The sequence below is a fragment of the Brassica napus genome, chromosome C6 (assembly GCF_020379485.1).
Source record: "Brassica napus cultivar Da-Ae chromosome C6, Da-Ae, whole genome shotgun sequence".
NCBI classification, from domain to species: domain Eukaryota; kingdom Viridiplantae; phylum Streptophyta; class Magnoliopsida; order Brassicales; family Brassicaceae; genus Brassica; species Brassica napus.
Window position 1 is genome coordinate 44,760,836 of NC_063449.1, and position 15,267 is coordinate 44,776,102.

The 15,267-nt window shown below is 40.0% G+C and overlaps 3 protein-coding genes and 1 long non-coding RNA gene across 5 annotated transcripts; 2 read left to right on the forward strand and 2 right to left on the reverse strand.

Annotated features, from left to right (window-relative positions):
- The first annotated feature begins 537 nt into the window (after positions 1–537).
- Positions 538–4,295, forward strand: LOC106406360 (pentatricopeptide repeat-containing protein At1g73710). Its single transcript, XM_022704892.2, has one exon. It carries the CDS (start codon positions 1,204–1,206, stop codon positions 4,129–4,131), a length of 2,928 nt encoding a protein of 975 aa, XP_022560613.1. The 5' UTR covers positions 538–1,203; the 3' UTR covers positions 4,132–4,295.
- Positions 4,296–4,663: 368 nt separating this feature from the next.
- On the forward strand, positions 4,664–9,091 carry LOC106406063 (suppressor of mec-8 and unc-52 protein homolog 1). Its single transcript, XM_013846658.3, has 16 exons — positions 4,664–4,814; positions 5,159–5,369; positions 5,469–5,621; positions 6,156–6,204; positions 6,475–6,558; positions 6,664–6,767; positions 6,876–6,962; positions 7,045–7,098; positions 7,193–7,288; positions 7,482–7,609; positions 7,786–7,912; positions 8,039–8,098; positions 8,186–8,293; positions 8,381–8,481; positions 8,579–8,630; positions 8,774–9,091. The coding sequence occupies exons 1-16, from the start codon at positions 4,789–4,791 to the stop codon at positions 8,870–8,872; spliced, it is 1,539 nt and encodes a 512-aa protein (XP_013702112.1). The 5' UTR covers positions 4,664–4,788; the 3' UTR covers positions 8,873–9,091.
- Positions 9,092–9,191: 100 nt separating this feature from the next.
- LOC106406061 (ETHYLENE INSENSITIVE 3-like 3 protein) lies at positions 9,192–13,530 on the reverse strand. Of its 2 annotated transcripts, none has more exons than XM_022704893.2 (4): positions 13,274–13,530; positions 12,469–12,932; positions 9,522–10,807; positions 9,192–9,437 (listed from the first exon to the last, which is right to left on the reverse strand). In XM_022704893.2, the coding sequence occupies exons 1-3, from the start codon at positions 13,312–13,314 to the stop codon at positions 9,555–9,557; spliced, it is 1,758 nt and encodes a 585-aa protein (XP_022560614.1). In that variant the 5' UTR covers positions 13,315–13,530; the 3' UTR covers positions 9,192–9,437; positions 9,522–9,554. The 2 variants fall into 2 exon arrangements, with proteins under 2 accessions (XP_022560614.1, XP_048617359.1); XM_048761402.1 differs by having other exon boundaries at positions 9,522–10,798; positions 12,460–12,932.
- Positions 11,262–12,285, reverse strand: LOC106406064. Its single transcript, XR_002659401.2, has 5 exons — positions 12,132–12,285; positions 12,019–12,056; positions 11,701–11,830; positions 11,543–11,634; positions 11,262–11,472 (listed from the first exon to the last, which is right to left on the reverse strand). It is a non-coding gene; the product is annotated as an uncharacterized LOC106406064 (long non-coding RNA).
- Positions 13,531–15,267: the final 1,737 nt, after the last annotated feature.

The following is a 15,267-nucleotide window of genomic DNA, read 5'->3' on the forward strand; positions in this document are numbered from 1 at the left end:
TCTAACACACACACTATAAATCATTCAAATATGCTAACTAAAAAGAAGATCCATGTATCAAACTTTGTGATCACGTAAAGTCTCCTTACCACCAGTCCAATCTCTAACACGAACCCCCAACAAAAAAGAAAAAAAAACCCACGAACCCCAACAAAATTGCTGTCCGAATTCCAATAAAATAGTAGGTGCAAAAGTGTCACATATGCCCAGGGCCGTGCTTGACTTTTTTGGGCCCCCAAACACAAAATATATTTTTGGCCCTTCAATTACTTATCATAGAAAAAAATTAAAATTTATGGGGCAAACAATTGAACCCCCAACCCTTTGTAGGAAAGAATTGGACAAAAACCTGTAGAACTAACCACACTTTGTTAAAAAAATTGGCCCTTAAAATAGTTATACACAGCAGGGCCCCAAGCATGTGCTTGATCAGCCTATAGTCAGGCACGGCCCTGCATATGCCCCTATCTTCCGCCCCCTGACCGTCCAAGAACCATTCCTGAACAATATATACATACACACACAGCCGCAAAATCAAACAGATTCATGTTAAACGAAAAACAGTGATTAAAGAGAAGATCAAGAATGGGCATTAAGACCATCAAGGAGTTTGGAAATGATGAGGATAGCTATTATACAAGCACCATTGTTTCTACACAGTTTACAACTTCAGCTTCATTATTTGCAGCCCAGGCCCAATTCGTTTTTTCGGCCCAGACCCAATCGTTTTTACGTATTTACACAGTTGCCATCGCGTCCTCGTCACGCGCCGATATGTTCTGTAATGGAAGAAGCAGAGGAGGAGGGATGGGAGAGAATCTTAAAAACGAATTCCAATTAAATAGTAGGATGCAAGTGTTACATATGCCCATATCTTCTTGGCCCCCCTGACCGTCCAAGAACCACTCCTGAACAATATATACATACACACACAGCCGCAAAATCAAACAGATTCATGTTAAACGAAATACGTTCATCAAGGAGTTTGGAAATGATGAGGATAGACATATTATATATGCACCATTATTTGCAGCCCAGGCCCAATCCTCTTTTCGGCCCAGGCCCAATGTTTTACGTATTTTTACACAGTTGCCATCGCGTCCTCGTCACGCGCCGATATGTTCTGTAATGGAAGCAGAGGAGGAGGGATGGGAGAGAATCTTAAAAACCCTAAGATTTTAGACTAATCCTTTGAGCAGAGACATGCTTCACTCAAACTGTTATCGTCACTACACTTCCTCAAGAGACGTACCTTCCTCTTCCTCCTTCCTTACATCCCGTTCTAGGGTCTCTCCCTCTCCCTCTCCTCCTCTTCCACTCTCACTTCCTTGGAACTTCTCTCCTAAGCTCTCCACTCGCTTCCAACTCCACTGCTCCTCTTCTTCTTCATCTCCACCAAGATGCTCTAAACCTAATTCTAGCTCCCACCGCCGCCGCTACGGCGGCGTCATCCCATCCATCCTCCGCTCCCTCTCCTCCTCCGCCGACATCGAAACAACTCTAACCTCCCTCTGCCTCAACCTAACCCCCAAAGAACAAACCGTCCTCCTCAAGGAACAAACCCGCTGGGACCTAACCCTCCGCGTCTTCCGCTTCTTCCAACGCCACCACCAAGGCTACTCCCCCAACGTCATCCACTACAACATCGTCCTCCGCGCCCTGGGGAGAGCCGCCAAATGGGACGAGCTCCGCCTCTGCTGGATCGAGATGTCTCGCAGCGGCGTCTTGCCCACCAACAACACCTACGGGATGCTCGTCGACGTCTACGGCAGAGCGGGCCTCGTAAAGGAAGCTCTTTTATGGATCAAACACATGGAGCAGAGGATGCACTTCCCCGACGAGGTCACCATGGCTACTGTTGTAAGAGTTTTGAAAAACTCTAACGAGTTCGAACCCGCGGATAGGTTCTTTAAAGGTTGGTGCGAGGGCCGTGTGGTTCTTGATTTGGACTCTATTGATGATGATGATGATGATCCTATGAACTTGAAGCAGTTCTTGTCCATGGAGCTTTTCAAGGTCGGTGCGAGGGGGCCCGTTGAGAGAAGGTCCGACTCTTCTTCTTCCCCGAGGAGGAAGCCGAGGCTGACTTCGACGTTCAACGCGTTGATTGATTTATACGGGAAGGCGGGGAGGTTAGAGGATGCGGCTAGCCTCTTCTCCGAGATGCTGAAGTCCGGAGTTGCTGTTGATACGGTGACGTTTAACACGATGATTCATATCTGCGGGACTCACGGGCGTTTGTCTGAGGCTGAAGCTTTGTTAAAGAAGATGGAGGAGAAAGGAGTTAACGCTGATACCAAGACGTATAACATTCTTTTAACTCTTCACGCTGGTTCTGGAGACATCGAGGCGGGGCTTAGATACTATAGGAAGATCAGGAGAGTGGGGCTGTTTCCTGATACCGTGACTCACCGAGCTGTTCTTCATGTATTATGTCAGAGGAAGATGGTTGCGGAGGTTGAAGATGTGTTGTCTGAGATGTATATGAATAGTATTCGAGTCGATGAGCATTCTGTTCCTGTTATTATGGAAATGTATGTTAACGAAGGGATGATAGGGAAAGCGAAAGCTCTGTTCGAGAGGTTTCAGCTGGACTGCGTGCTTTCCTCGACCACGCTCGCGGCGGTTATCGATGTCTACGCTGAGAAGGGGCTGTGGGTTGAAGCGGAGAGCGTGTTCTACGGGAAGAGGAGGAGCGTGATGAACGATGTTTTGGTGTATAACGTGATGATTAAAGCTTATGGTATGGCGAAGCTTCACGAGAAAGCGCTTTCTTTATTCAAAGGGATGAAGAATCAAGGAACTTGGCCTGATGAGTGCACTTACAACTCCCTTGTGCAGATGCTCTCCGGGGCTGACTTGGTTGATGAAGCTCAGAGGGTCTTGTCCGAGATGGTGGATTCGGGGTGTAAACCGGGGTGCAAGACCTTTTCTTCTTTGATCGCTAGCTACGTCCGGCTTGGACTGATGTCTGACGCTGTTGACGTCTACGAGGGGATGAGGAAAGCAGGTGTGAAGCCGAACGAGGTTGTTTACGGTTCGTTGATTAACGGATTCGCTGAGAGTGGGATGGTGGAAGAAGCGATTCAGTACTTTAAAACGATGGAAGAGGACGGCGTTAAGTCTAATCAGATTGTTTTAACGTCACTTATCAAAGCTTATAGCAAAGTAGGGTGTCTCGAAGAAGCTAGGAGAGTTTACGACGAGATGAAAAGGGATGGTGGGCCAGACGTGGCCGCCTCCAACAGCATGCTGAGCCTCTGCGCGGAGCTCGGCATGGTGTCAGAGGCGGAAACCATTTTCAACGATCTTAGAGAGAAAGGCACGTGCGACGTGATCACGTTCGCCACGATGATGTACTTGTACAAAGGGATGGGGATGCTTGATGAAGCCATAGAAGTGGCTGAGGAGATGAGGGAGTCCGGTTTACTAAACGACAGCGTTTCGTTTAACCAGGTGATGGCTTGCTACGCAGCCGACGGGCAGCTGCGCGAGTGCTGCGAGCTGTTCCGCGAGATGCTGGTGGAGAGAAAGCTCTCCCTGGACTGGGGAACGTTCAAGACGGTGTTCACTCTGCTGAAGAAAGGCGGCGTGCCGAGGGAGGCGGTGGAGCAGCTGCAGGCCGCTTACAACGAAGGTAAACCGCTCGCCACGTCGGCGATCACTGCAACGTTGTTCTCAGCCATGGGGTTGTATGCCTACGCGATGGACCCGTGTAAAGAGGTCACGAGAGATGAGATCCCACTGGAGCATTACGCGTACAACGCGGTGATATACGCTTACGGTGCGTCGGGAGAAGTTGATATGGCTTTGAAGACGTATATGAGGATGCAGGAGAAGGGGTTGAAGCCGGATATTGTCACGCAGGCGTACCTTGTTGGGGTGTACGGGAGAGCAGGGATGGTGGAGGGGGTGAAGAGGGTGCATGGTTGGATAACGTTTGGGGAGATTGAAGCGAACCAGTCCTTGTTTAGAGCGGTGAGGGATGCTTATGTGAGTGCGAATAGGCAGGATTTGGCTGATGTGGTGAAGAAAGAGATGAGCATTGCTTTTGAAGATGGTCAAGAGGAGGAGTATAGTTCGATATCTGGAGAAGGGGAAGAAGAAGAAGAAGAAGACGATGAATTTTGAAGTGTAGCCACCACACGTTGTGTAGTAAAAGATTGTAGAAGATAGAATGAATATGTATAGTTTTCTTAGAAGCCAAAAAAGGAAATGCGCAATGTGAATCTTAAACTGTTTGTAGTAAAGAACAAGTCAAATCTATAGAAGCAAGCACTATGTCATCGAAACAAGTTTATGGCCTTTGTTTTGATACAGGAACTGGATTAAGATCTTCAAAAGTCACAAAAGTTGTTTGCATAACTTGTATTGGTTTTGCTCTCTGGATTGAAAATCTTGTTGCTCCAACTGTGTAACGTCAAAGCTCATGATAAGTGGTAAGAAAGCGAAAGCCTTTAGTGGTTTTGATTAATTGTTCAAATGATGCTTCTACATTAGTTTCGAAATCATTAGTTATACAGTGATTAATAGAGAAAAATTCACACGAAATCATCATTATAATGTATTTTCACAAGTCAGGTGGTGCTGCTAAGATTTTTTTTTTTTTTAATAAAAGGTTAAAGATATTTATAAAGTTACCCCAGTATTTCTGAATATTTTAATTTTGACCCGTTACTTTGTTTTAATTGTTAAGTTGAATTAAAAACCCAATTAAAACTCCTTCGTGCGTATCCTCTGCTCAACTCCTTGGCGTCTCCGGCGAAAAAAGAAGCACTACGACTGACTATGGCGCTCGAAATCGAAGCTCGAGAGTAAGCTTTCTCCTTTTTACTCTTCTCATTACCATGGTTATCTCTTTAGTCGCAGTTGGATCTTTTAGGTTAAAACGTTTAGAGAAAACCTCCTGGTACCAAAGTAACGATTTTTGAATCTACCCATAAGAAAGGCTGTTCTAAAAGCTAATATCTTTGGACTCCTTTCGTAGCTGCTCATCTGAAGGAGATAATTGTTCTTTGGAAAAGTTACTCTCTTTTCTAGTTAATGATAGTGAATTTATTCAGTAACAGTACTGTTTAGCTAAAGAACATTGTGATTTTGCGATAATGGTAACGCGGGGTTCACTAACGAAGCTCTGTTGTGTGGTTTGTATCTCAAGTGTAATAAAGATTGTGCTTCAGTTCTGCAAAGAGAACTCCTTGAATCAGACGTTCCAGACACTACAGAGCGAGTGTCAGGTTTCTCTAAACACAGTAGACAGCGTCGAGACGTTTGTTTCTGATATTAATAGTGGGAGGTGGGACTCTGTACTTCCTCAAGTGTCTCAGCTTAAGCTTCCCAGGAATAAACTTGAAGACCTTTATGAACAGGTTTCTTTCTCTTCTCTTTGCGGAATTTATCAATGTGTTGTATAAACTAATGACTTTCATAGTAAGTCTACTTCTCATGGAAATTTAATTTATTTTCAGATTGTGTTGGAGATGATAGAACTTCGAGAGTTGGACACTGCCCGAGCTATTTTAAGGCAAACTCAGGTGATGGGTGTCATGAAGCAGGAGGAACCAGAAAGATATTTGCGGATGGAGCATCTTCTTGTCAGAAGCTACTTTGATCCGCATGAGGTATGGGAGCTTTATTGTTGCTTGACTATTATTAAATGTCATATTGACTGTTTCTTATGTGGTTGTTATTGTCACATAAGCATGGTTGTCTCCTACTATTCAGCGCTTTAAGCAATCTTTGTAACTTTGTATAAATATTGTCACAAACAATGTTGGTATATCTACTTAGAAATTGTATATCACTTGCTTCTCTGTACTCTGTTTTGTTTCGTATGTGTGAGTGTTGATATCCTTTTAAGTCATAAGTAGAACCTGTGAGCTTAACATTGGTTAGCTATGAATTTGTTTCTAGATAAGGTTCTCAAACTGTAACACATGTTCTGTGTTTGTTAGTACAGTAGTATCTTTCCATTTTACTACCTCTTGTACATGTTGATGGGTTTGGACTTTTTACCTGTTTTTTCTTTTGAGGTGCATGGTCTCCTAGTCATTGTTCATGTTTTGTATAGAGAGCGGTTGCTTTCATGTAGTCATTTCCTTGTCTATTCAAAAATCATATTTTGCTGACATTACAATGTTACAATTGTTTGTTAGGCTTATGGAGACTCAACTAAAGAAAGAAAGCGTGCACAGATTGCTCAAGGTTGGCCATTTCTTCTTTATTTTTTAAGAGAACAGTCTTTCTTCATTTTTTTTTTCTTTGTACTAAGTTATTTGGGATCAATCACCTGAAGGAACCAAGTGATGTTCTGGAAGTTTCTCTCTAGGCAGGCTAAGAGTACTTTATGACATGAAAAAAACGTTTATGACGAGAACTTATACTCTGTTTATTGGCTATGAATTTTTTTTTCTTTCTCTTGACTCAGTTTCTACTCAAGGTTTACTAATTGTCTTTTTTTTTCTCCTCTGTCAGCTGTGGCTGCCGAGGTTACTGTGGTACCTCCTTCACGGTTAATGGCTTTGGTAGGCCAGGCTTTAAAGTGGCAACAGCATCAAGGTGAGCATTTATCAATGCATGCTAGAACATCGAGGTGATTTAACAATGGGAAAAAGATATCTATACTCATTTCTTAAAAAATACCTATACTTGTGTATGTGTCAGGACTACTCCCTCCAGGAACTCAGTTTGACCTCTTCCGTGGAACGGCAGCTATGAAACAAGATGTGGAAGACACATATCCTACTACTCTTAATCATACAATAAAGGTTCATATTGATCACATCAACTTTAATAGCCTGTTTACGTCAATGCCCCATTTGTCAGCAGTTATGTCCTTTTCTGATTTGCAAATCTCATTCCATGTGCTGTTGCAGTTTGGTACAAAGAGTCATGCCGAATGCGCTAGGTTCTCACCAGATGGACAGTTTCTTGTATCGTCTTCTGTTGATGGTTTTATCGAGGTGAGTATGATACCATGGTATCTGTTTGTATGATTGTATATGTCTTAGCAGTCTTAACTCAGACTTCAAAAAAACATTACAGGTATGGGATTACATAAGTGGGAAGCTGAAGAAGGATTTGCAATATCAAGCTGAAGTAAGCTCTTTTGACTACTTTTCACTTTTTATTTTAATTTAAAATTTATTTTCTCATGAAACTCCTAAAGTACTAAGTATCTCGTCTGTGACAGGAAACTTTCATGATGCATGACGAGGCTGTCCTTTGTATAGACTTTAGCAAAGATTCAGAGATGCTTGCTTCTGGCTCACAAGATGGAAAGATTAAGGTAAATTCCATCTGTATATATTTTCTTACAGTTGAGTTTTACTTTTTTTCATTATATGGTTCTCTCTCTGGAGAGAGAGAGAGACTGTTAGCAGCAGTTTGGTAGACATCCTTCTTCCACTTATTAGCACGATATGAATTCTCATTGTATACAACAAGAGGAAACTAGACTTTAATGCATTCAACTTTTACAGGTTTGGCGTATTAGGACTGGTCTATGCTTCCGTCGTCTTGAGCGTGCACATTCCGAAGGAGTTACAAGTCTAACCTTCTCTCGGGATGGAACTCAGTTGCTAAGTACCTCCTTTGACCACACTGCAAGGTTTTATTACTTATATCCTCTTCTTTTTGCATGCGACATATAATCTGTCCGAGCAAAAGCTTGATTCTCTTTATACTTGTTTCTGTTGTTTTTTTCTTACATCTGGCTGTGTATATTATAAAACTCACATTAACATTATATATGTATATTTATTTTTTATGCTTTATATTATGCAGAATCCATGGTTTGAAATCTGGGAAATTGTTGAAAGAGTTCCGCGGTCATACATCTTATGTAAACAATGCCATCTTTACAAGTGATGGAACCCGTGTAATCACTGCCTCCAGTGACTGCACAGTGAAGGTACATTGTTGTATATATTAGTATATTCTTGGGTTTTTTTTTGGCTGCCTACTGTTGGCAGTATCAGTGTTTTCCACTTGGATTCTGCCTTCCCCTGTGTAATAGCTGTTTTGTTTCCTTGCACAGGTCTGGGATTCAAAGACGACAGATTGTCTACAAACATTCAAGCCACCACCCTCACTAAGAGTATGTGTTGTCTAACAGATTCATTTACACCTTGTTACACTCTTTTTGATCTCCTGTGGGCTAAGTCGGCTCTTTTGTGAAATTTAGGGAAGTGAAGCTTCAGTCAATTCTGTTCATTTGTTCCCTAAAAACACAGAACACATAGTTGTGTGCAACAAGACGTCATCTATATACATCATGACACTCCAAGGACAGGTGAGTTTTGAGAAACTGTCTCCTGCTAATCTGTCATGGCAAATATTAGTCAATTCACATGTTGCTTAACTTTAAATCCCTTTGCAGGTTGTGAAGAGTTTCTCATCCGGTAAGAGGGAAGGAGGAGATTTTGTAGCAGCATGTGTATCTACAAAAGGAGATTGGATATACTGCCTTGGTGAAGACAAGTATTACTACTCTGCCCTCTTATCAACTTTCTTAGGTCTAAAAGTTGAAAGGATGTTTTGATGCTTGCACCTAACACTGGTCTGCACTAACTTGCAGGAAACTGTACTGCTTCAGCTATCAAACCGGTGGACTTGAGCATTTTATGATGGTAAGTTTATAAGTTGCATTTCACAAAGACATAACATTATTAAATTACGAGATAGATGAAGACACTTGTGTTTATACATGTTTTAGTATCGATTCTGCAGTCTTATTAGACTTGGGTGTCTGAAATGTTTATGTTAATGGCAGGTGCATGAGAAAGATGTGATAGGCTTATCACACCACCCACATAGAAACCTCATCGCTACCTATAGTGCAGATTGCACCATGAAGTTGTGGAAACCCTGAGCTGTGCCTCATCATCAAGCCTTACAAGACTCATTATAGGATTTCTCCTTGACTTTATGGATTTAAGTCGAGTGTATTAAGTCCAATGGGATATATGTTAAACTAAAATTATTCTTCAGAGGATTATTTCATTATCCTAATAACCAGAGAAACAAAGGAATTGTCGTCCTTATTTAGGTACACTGTTATTTGATATTTTCCCTTAAAATGGTTACTACATCTCTGACTTTGTTTTACTGATGATTGAGAACTGATAAATCTCTGAAGATAGATTAAGTGATAGATAAATTCTGATCTTTTTTATTACAAGAAGTTGCAATTGAACAAGCAAAGATAATTATTCTCTTAACTTGATGAATTACTCACATTGTTAGTTTACAAAAGATGCACTAACTGCTTCCCCTAGAGAACATTACAACGGGAAAAGCAGCGTCTGGCAAATTATTCAAAAGGAAAATAATTGTTTCTCATATGGATAAATCTAAGACAAAAACTAAGAATAAGCAAAGAGAGAATGATAAGTTGATAACTGTACTAGCCAGACTATAGCCATGTTCCTTTGAACCTGCAACAAGATAATACAGACAAAATTATAAACTAATACAAAAATTGTATATATAAGATGGAGAGGTGTGCAACACAAACTTACCATGTAACCTCCCAACAAAAAAATGTTAAGAAACTAAGCTCCAAACCATGAGTAGTCATCATCAAATGCACCAAAGGAATCAAACCCAGAGTAAAAGGTGCTGCTATCAAACGGCAAGTCATTGAATGGAGATAGGATGTTACTGTCCAAGAGTTTATCTTGGTCACTCTGAAACTGAGGAGGCATATCTCTTCCTGCTACACCCTCTTCTTCATTCCCATGGGGTTGAAGTACTCCTCCTTGGCCATCGAACCCGTTGCTGTGAGGCGGTGCTTGTGAGTTCATCTCTATCTGTGTATGGATAAGGTCTTCTTCCTGATTATGCACAAACACTGCAGAAGTATTATAGTAGTTATAACCTGACCCAAATTGCAGCTCCTGGTTGGGGTTTGCTCCGTAAAGCATTGGTCTTTCGTCTACAGGCAGCATAGCTTGTCCATCAACAGGAGGAAGATAAGTATAGTTGGTATCAAACTCAGGAACCACCAGTTCCAGACCGTTCTCCTCTGGTCCTAAGGAGATGTTTGGTTCCAAAACACCTTCCTCATGGTGATTAGTAGTACCGTTGATGTTATAATCTAGCATAGGAGCCTCAACATGATTCATATCAGGTAAAACATTTCTCCCTTCAGCTTCTACTTGTTCTTCATCTTGTACATTAACAGCTCCTGATCTGATTCTAGGTCTTTTCCTTCTCTTATGTTTCTCAGCTTTATCTTGATCTCTTACTGGTTGTTGTGAAGTTGTTGCTGGAACTTGATTTCTTCTACTGTCTTTAGACGAAACCGAACCTGAAGCCTCCTCAGTCCCATCAACATCATAATCACTATCACTATTAACCACAGTCTTCCTCCTGTCAGCGTTATTCCCCCTCCGGTGCGTCTCGGTTACATTAGACGTCCCATTATCACTACTCGGCTGCTGAATAAGCGACTCCTCTTGGTTCAAAACCGCCAACCAAATCGCGCTCTCTTTCGCCGTCATCTTATCCTGCAAACACTTAGACTGACGAACATGCCTCTTGATCTTCGCAATATCAGGAGACATATGGTTAATCACAGCCGTCAACACCCCAACTTTCCACATCTTCTTGAGATCATGAGGCTTCCTGTAAGGAGGACTCTGGCTCTGCGGCAAGCCGAGCTTCACCCACCACTCTTCCTTCCCCGTCGGCCACCAGGGAGGAGGCGTCCCTTTCTCCAACGGATACTTCCTCTGCGGAGGATCACAATGCTGCATCAAAGAAGACAACAAAGACCCTAGAGTAGCGTCCTGCAAGTCTTGAATAGGGATGTTAACATGGGTAAAAAAACCCAGCCCAGCCCAACCCACAAATAACCCGACCCAATTTATACCCAGCCCACAAAAACCCAGAAACATAAAGGTTTGAAGATAAACCCAGAAAATAACCCAGTAGGGTATGGGTTTACCCATGGGTACCCATGTTGCCATTTTATTTGTTGTAAGCAAATCATGTAAAATGTTAATTATCTTTTGTGTGCATAATCAAATTATAGATTTTATATACCATTAAAAAGATAATTTTAATATCTGTCTATATTTTAAAATCACAATTATTATAAATCAATATAAATTTAAATAAATGACAACAAAGTTATTATTTAGCACACATGGGAAACATGAAGAAGGCTGTGGCTGCAACAACGATACTTTAAGAACTAGGTTTGTAGCATATGCCTTAAGAACTCGTTGAAAGACCTGTAAAGAGGAGACCCTTTGAAAAGAATGAAGTCAAATCTCCATCCATCTACTAAGGAATCGTAGATAACAAAGTAAAACTTTGATTTATCCAAGTCTTAACACAAAAAAAAAAACAAGATGGTCTCATAATATAAGTGAAAACATAAAACATCACTTGAATCTCAAGCTCTCACACTTGAATCTCATCGTGTAGCTTCCTCATCATCATCAAAGAATTTTTCAATATCACCTAAAATTTAAAATATAAATTTGTCAAATATATATAACATAATCCTCTCAAATGAAAATCAATATTTTACCTTCAAAGTCTGCATAACCTCGAAGCCAGTTACGAGTGCAAATGAAAATCAATATTTTACTCTCTTCTTTCCATCTGACCCTACACCTATCGCTATGTATTCTTTCCAAACATCAGCCTTTAACCGTTTGTTAGACTGAAAGATTGTTTGTGTTGAACCTGGTTGTAGAGTCTCTTGAGTTTCACTGTGGGCTGCTTGAGGTTCAGCTTCATCCTCCTCTATGTCCTCATCCATTTGCTCATTTAAAGCCTCGAGTTGTGCAAGTGTGTTAAGTGACTGCAAATCCATCTACACAAAACAGTAAGGATACCATTATCATTACTGCTCATATCGTTAACAGAAACACTTATCACAGAGACACACACGCCATTGCACCAGACCATACGCCATTATCACAGAGAGACAAAAAAAATATACACAGAGACAGAGGAAAAGAGAGAGATAAACAGAGCAAGAGAGATAGAAAGACAGAGTACCTGATCGTGTGATGGGTTTTCTGCCAGAGATCTGCTTCCTGCACAGCAGAGAAATCAGAACCGAGAGAGACAGAGAGATAACAACGCTTGAGAGAGAGAGAGAGAGAGAGAACCTGAGAGAGAACCTCAGAAAGAGAGATGGCGAAGCTTGATTGAGAGAGAGAGACGGTGAAGCTTGATTGAGAGAGAGAGAGAAGGTGAAGCTTGATTTTGAGAGAGACGACAAGTTTTTGATTAGGTACAAGTTTAAGGACGACGACGTTTAAATTTTTTTAATAGGTCTGTGGGTGCCCAGTTATTCTGTTGGGTTTAGCCAAATTAGTATAAACCCAAAAATTATTAACCCATATAAAACCCATTTATTTATTGAAGGGTAGAAACCCAGCCCATTACTTATGGGTTTGGGTAAACCCATGGGTTTATACCCATCGTAACATCCCTAGTCTTGAAGCACAAACTGCGAGTTTCTATTCCCGTCTGACTTCCCAAACGCTAAACACTCCTCTTCGTATTTAGCAATCGCGGCGGGACCGTTTTTATCAAACTTCACCTTCTCTTTCCACCAAGCTCTTATATTGTCGGAGGAGCCGCTCACCGGCTTCCCCTTCTCCGGTATGATACCGTACACAAAGCCACGTACTTTGCAGACTTCCATTAGCTTCAGCATGTACTTGAGTATACCGTCTTGTGCTCTAGACATCTTCTTCCTCTGCGCTTGGTCAGAGATCTTCTTGGGCGCCTCCTTGGCCTGAGGTCCTTGAGAATCTCCTTTTTGACGCTCTTTGATTCTTTTGAGCCTGACTCGGTCCTTCCACATACGTCTCTCTAAGTCTTCTGCATCAATCTCTTCGTCACTCACATCGATCTCAGCGACGGTATCGCTAGCCAAGTCATCAGGCTGCTCATTCTCCATCCTAACACAATCCCAATTACGATATTTAGCTAATCAATAAACATAAACAAAGGATCAAAGGCTCCACCTTTGCTGCTAAACAAAGGATTGAGATTGAACGTAAAGCCTAACTATTTCATACGATTCCAACACCTCAAGAGCAATGAAACAGCTATGGTTCATGGTAAAGCTTTAATTCAAACCTGTGTATCTAAAGTTGAAACCTTTTTGAGAAACCCTTGATCAGTTTCGAATCCATCTCAATATAAGGAAGGAGCGTAAACCAATAAACCCTAAATTCACAGCATGAAAAGGGAGAAACTTGAAAGCAAATTGATGAAACTTTAATCCATTGTTCCTCACCTGATGTCAGCTACGGAGATAGCTAGATCGCCCCCACCCATGTTCGAAAAGGATCGAACTTTTCAGAATCTAAACCGATGAAATTGAAGGTCTTTGAAGAAATTTAGGGTTTTTTTTTTTTGTTTCTTTCTTCTCCTGTTGTTCAAAGCTGGCTGCGAATTGGGAAGAGGCAATTAGACGGCGAAGGACCAAACACCCAAAAGACCACATTTGTGTTTTGTTTTTTTTTTTCGTTCGTGGTTAATTTTTGTTTTTACTTTTACCTCTCTTTTTTGTTGCAAAAGCCAACTTGTTTTCTCCTCTCTTTTGTTCTGTTTCTTTAATTATGTTTTAATGTAAAAAAATTGCTTTTGTGTTACTGTATCTGGGCGCTTTTTTAACTTTGATCATGATAACATTTTTATTTCCCTTTCTATTGCTGATGAATATTCTTTTGTTTTTTTTTTTACAAGAAAAATTTGGTGGTCTTGGCACCAACGAAGAGTAATGATTTTGACTGACAAACATGCGCTGATAAGAGAATCTAATGTATCTATTTTTCTTTGCTTTTTATTTCACAATCGAAATAATAGAAAAAATTATAAGTGGTGGAAGTGATGACACACCAATCAACCTTAGCTTTTGTAAATGCATTTAACGGAATTGGTCAGTTATTTGCTAACGTCATTCGATGGTCTTGGTATAATTAGTCCCGAGACTTTTACCCGAGATTTAGATTCGATCTGAGATTCGATCCGGATCCGATCCGAAAATCTGGATATCCAGAGGGACCGAATCCGGATCCGGATAGTAAAATGTTGGATTCGTCAAAGCAGGATCCGGATCCGGATATCTTAATTTTTAAGTCTGGATATCCGGATCCTTAAGTTTTATTAATAAATATTTCAAAAATAGTAATATCTATATATAAAAATTAATTTTATTTAATATATTTTCATTTTTATAATAGTATATATAAATTTTATGTAAATTTTGTAATATTATACATAGAAATAACTAAATACATTATATATATATTTTTTAAATTATTGTTAATATTTTATATATATATATATATTAATATTATTTTTTTATTTATTTTAAGGATCCAAATCTAGATCCGGATATTACAATTTTTAGAAGGATATCCGATATCCGGATATCCGAGAACTCCGAATCCGGATAAAAATAATAAAATTATGAATCTGCCGGATAAAAATCCGGATCTGAATACCTTAAAATTGTCTGGATAACCGATCTGTCGTCCTAGGCCTAAGTATACTAATTGCCTTGTGTGCATTTTTTTTTTTCCTGAACCACGATTGTTGATTCGTATAAAGGAGAAGCAAAAAGAATTAGTGGGAAGTTGCAGCATCATTGGGACCAGTTTTGCATTTAAGACCACAAAAACCTACCCACAGACTCTGATTTTTTTCTGTGCGGCGATTTTTTTTAATATTTTGGTTTATTAATGGCTTAATACAGCTAATCTGGTCATCTATAAATAAAAAGGAGTATTTATCTTACCGAGTACTATTAACACGGAGAAGCCGGGAGCGTCCAATAAATGAAATGGATCCAAAAAGGCTATTATTAGTAGTAGAACTAGAACCTGAGTTTTGGTCGGATTAGCATATGATAATGATATATGTTGACGAAAAAAATGATAATGATATACTATATAACTAAGTAAGAAAGGAAGATAATATTATGATTCTGAAACCTCTAAACTGTAAAACCAAACTAGAATTCCTAACAATTTTATACTTCTTCTTCTTTTTCATTTTAATTGTCGTTGTAAAATAATTTATATTCTAACATAAATATCGTTTTCAAATTATAATCCAAAATTACTAATTTTTATGTCGTTTAATTCTTTATATTTTATATCTATTTTTATTGGTTGAAATATAGTTAGTTGTATAGATAATAATGTTTTTATTTATAAAACATACAAAATAAAATATATTTTTTAATTTGCGTTCACAAATTTAAAACGAAAATTAAAATGAAAA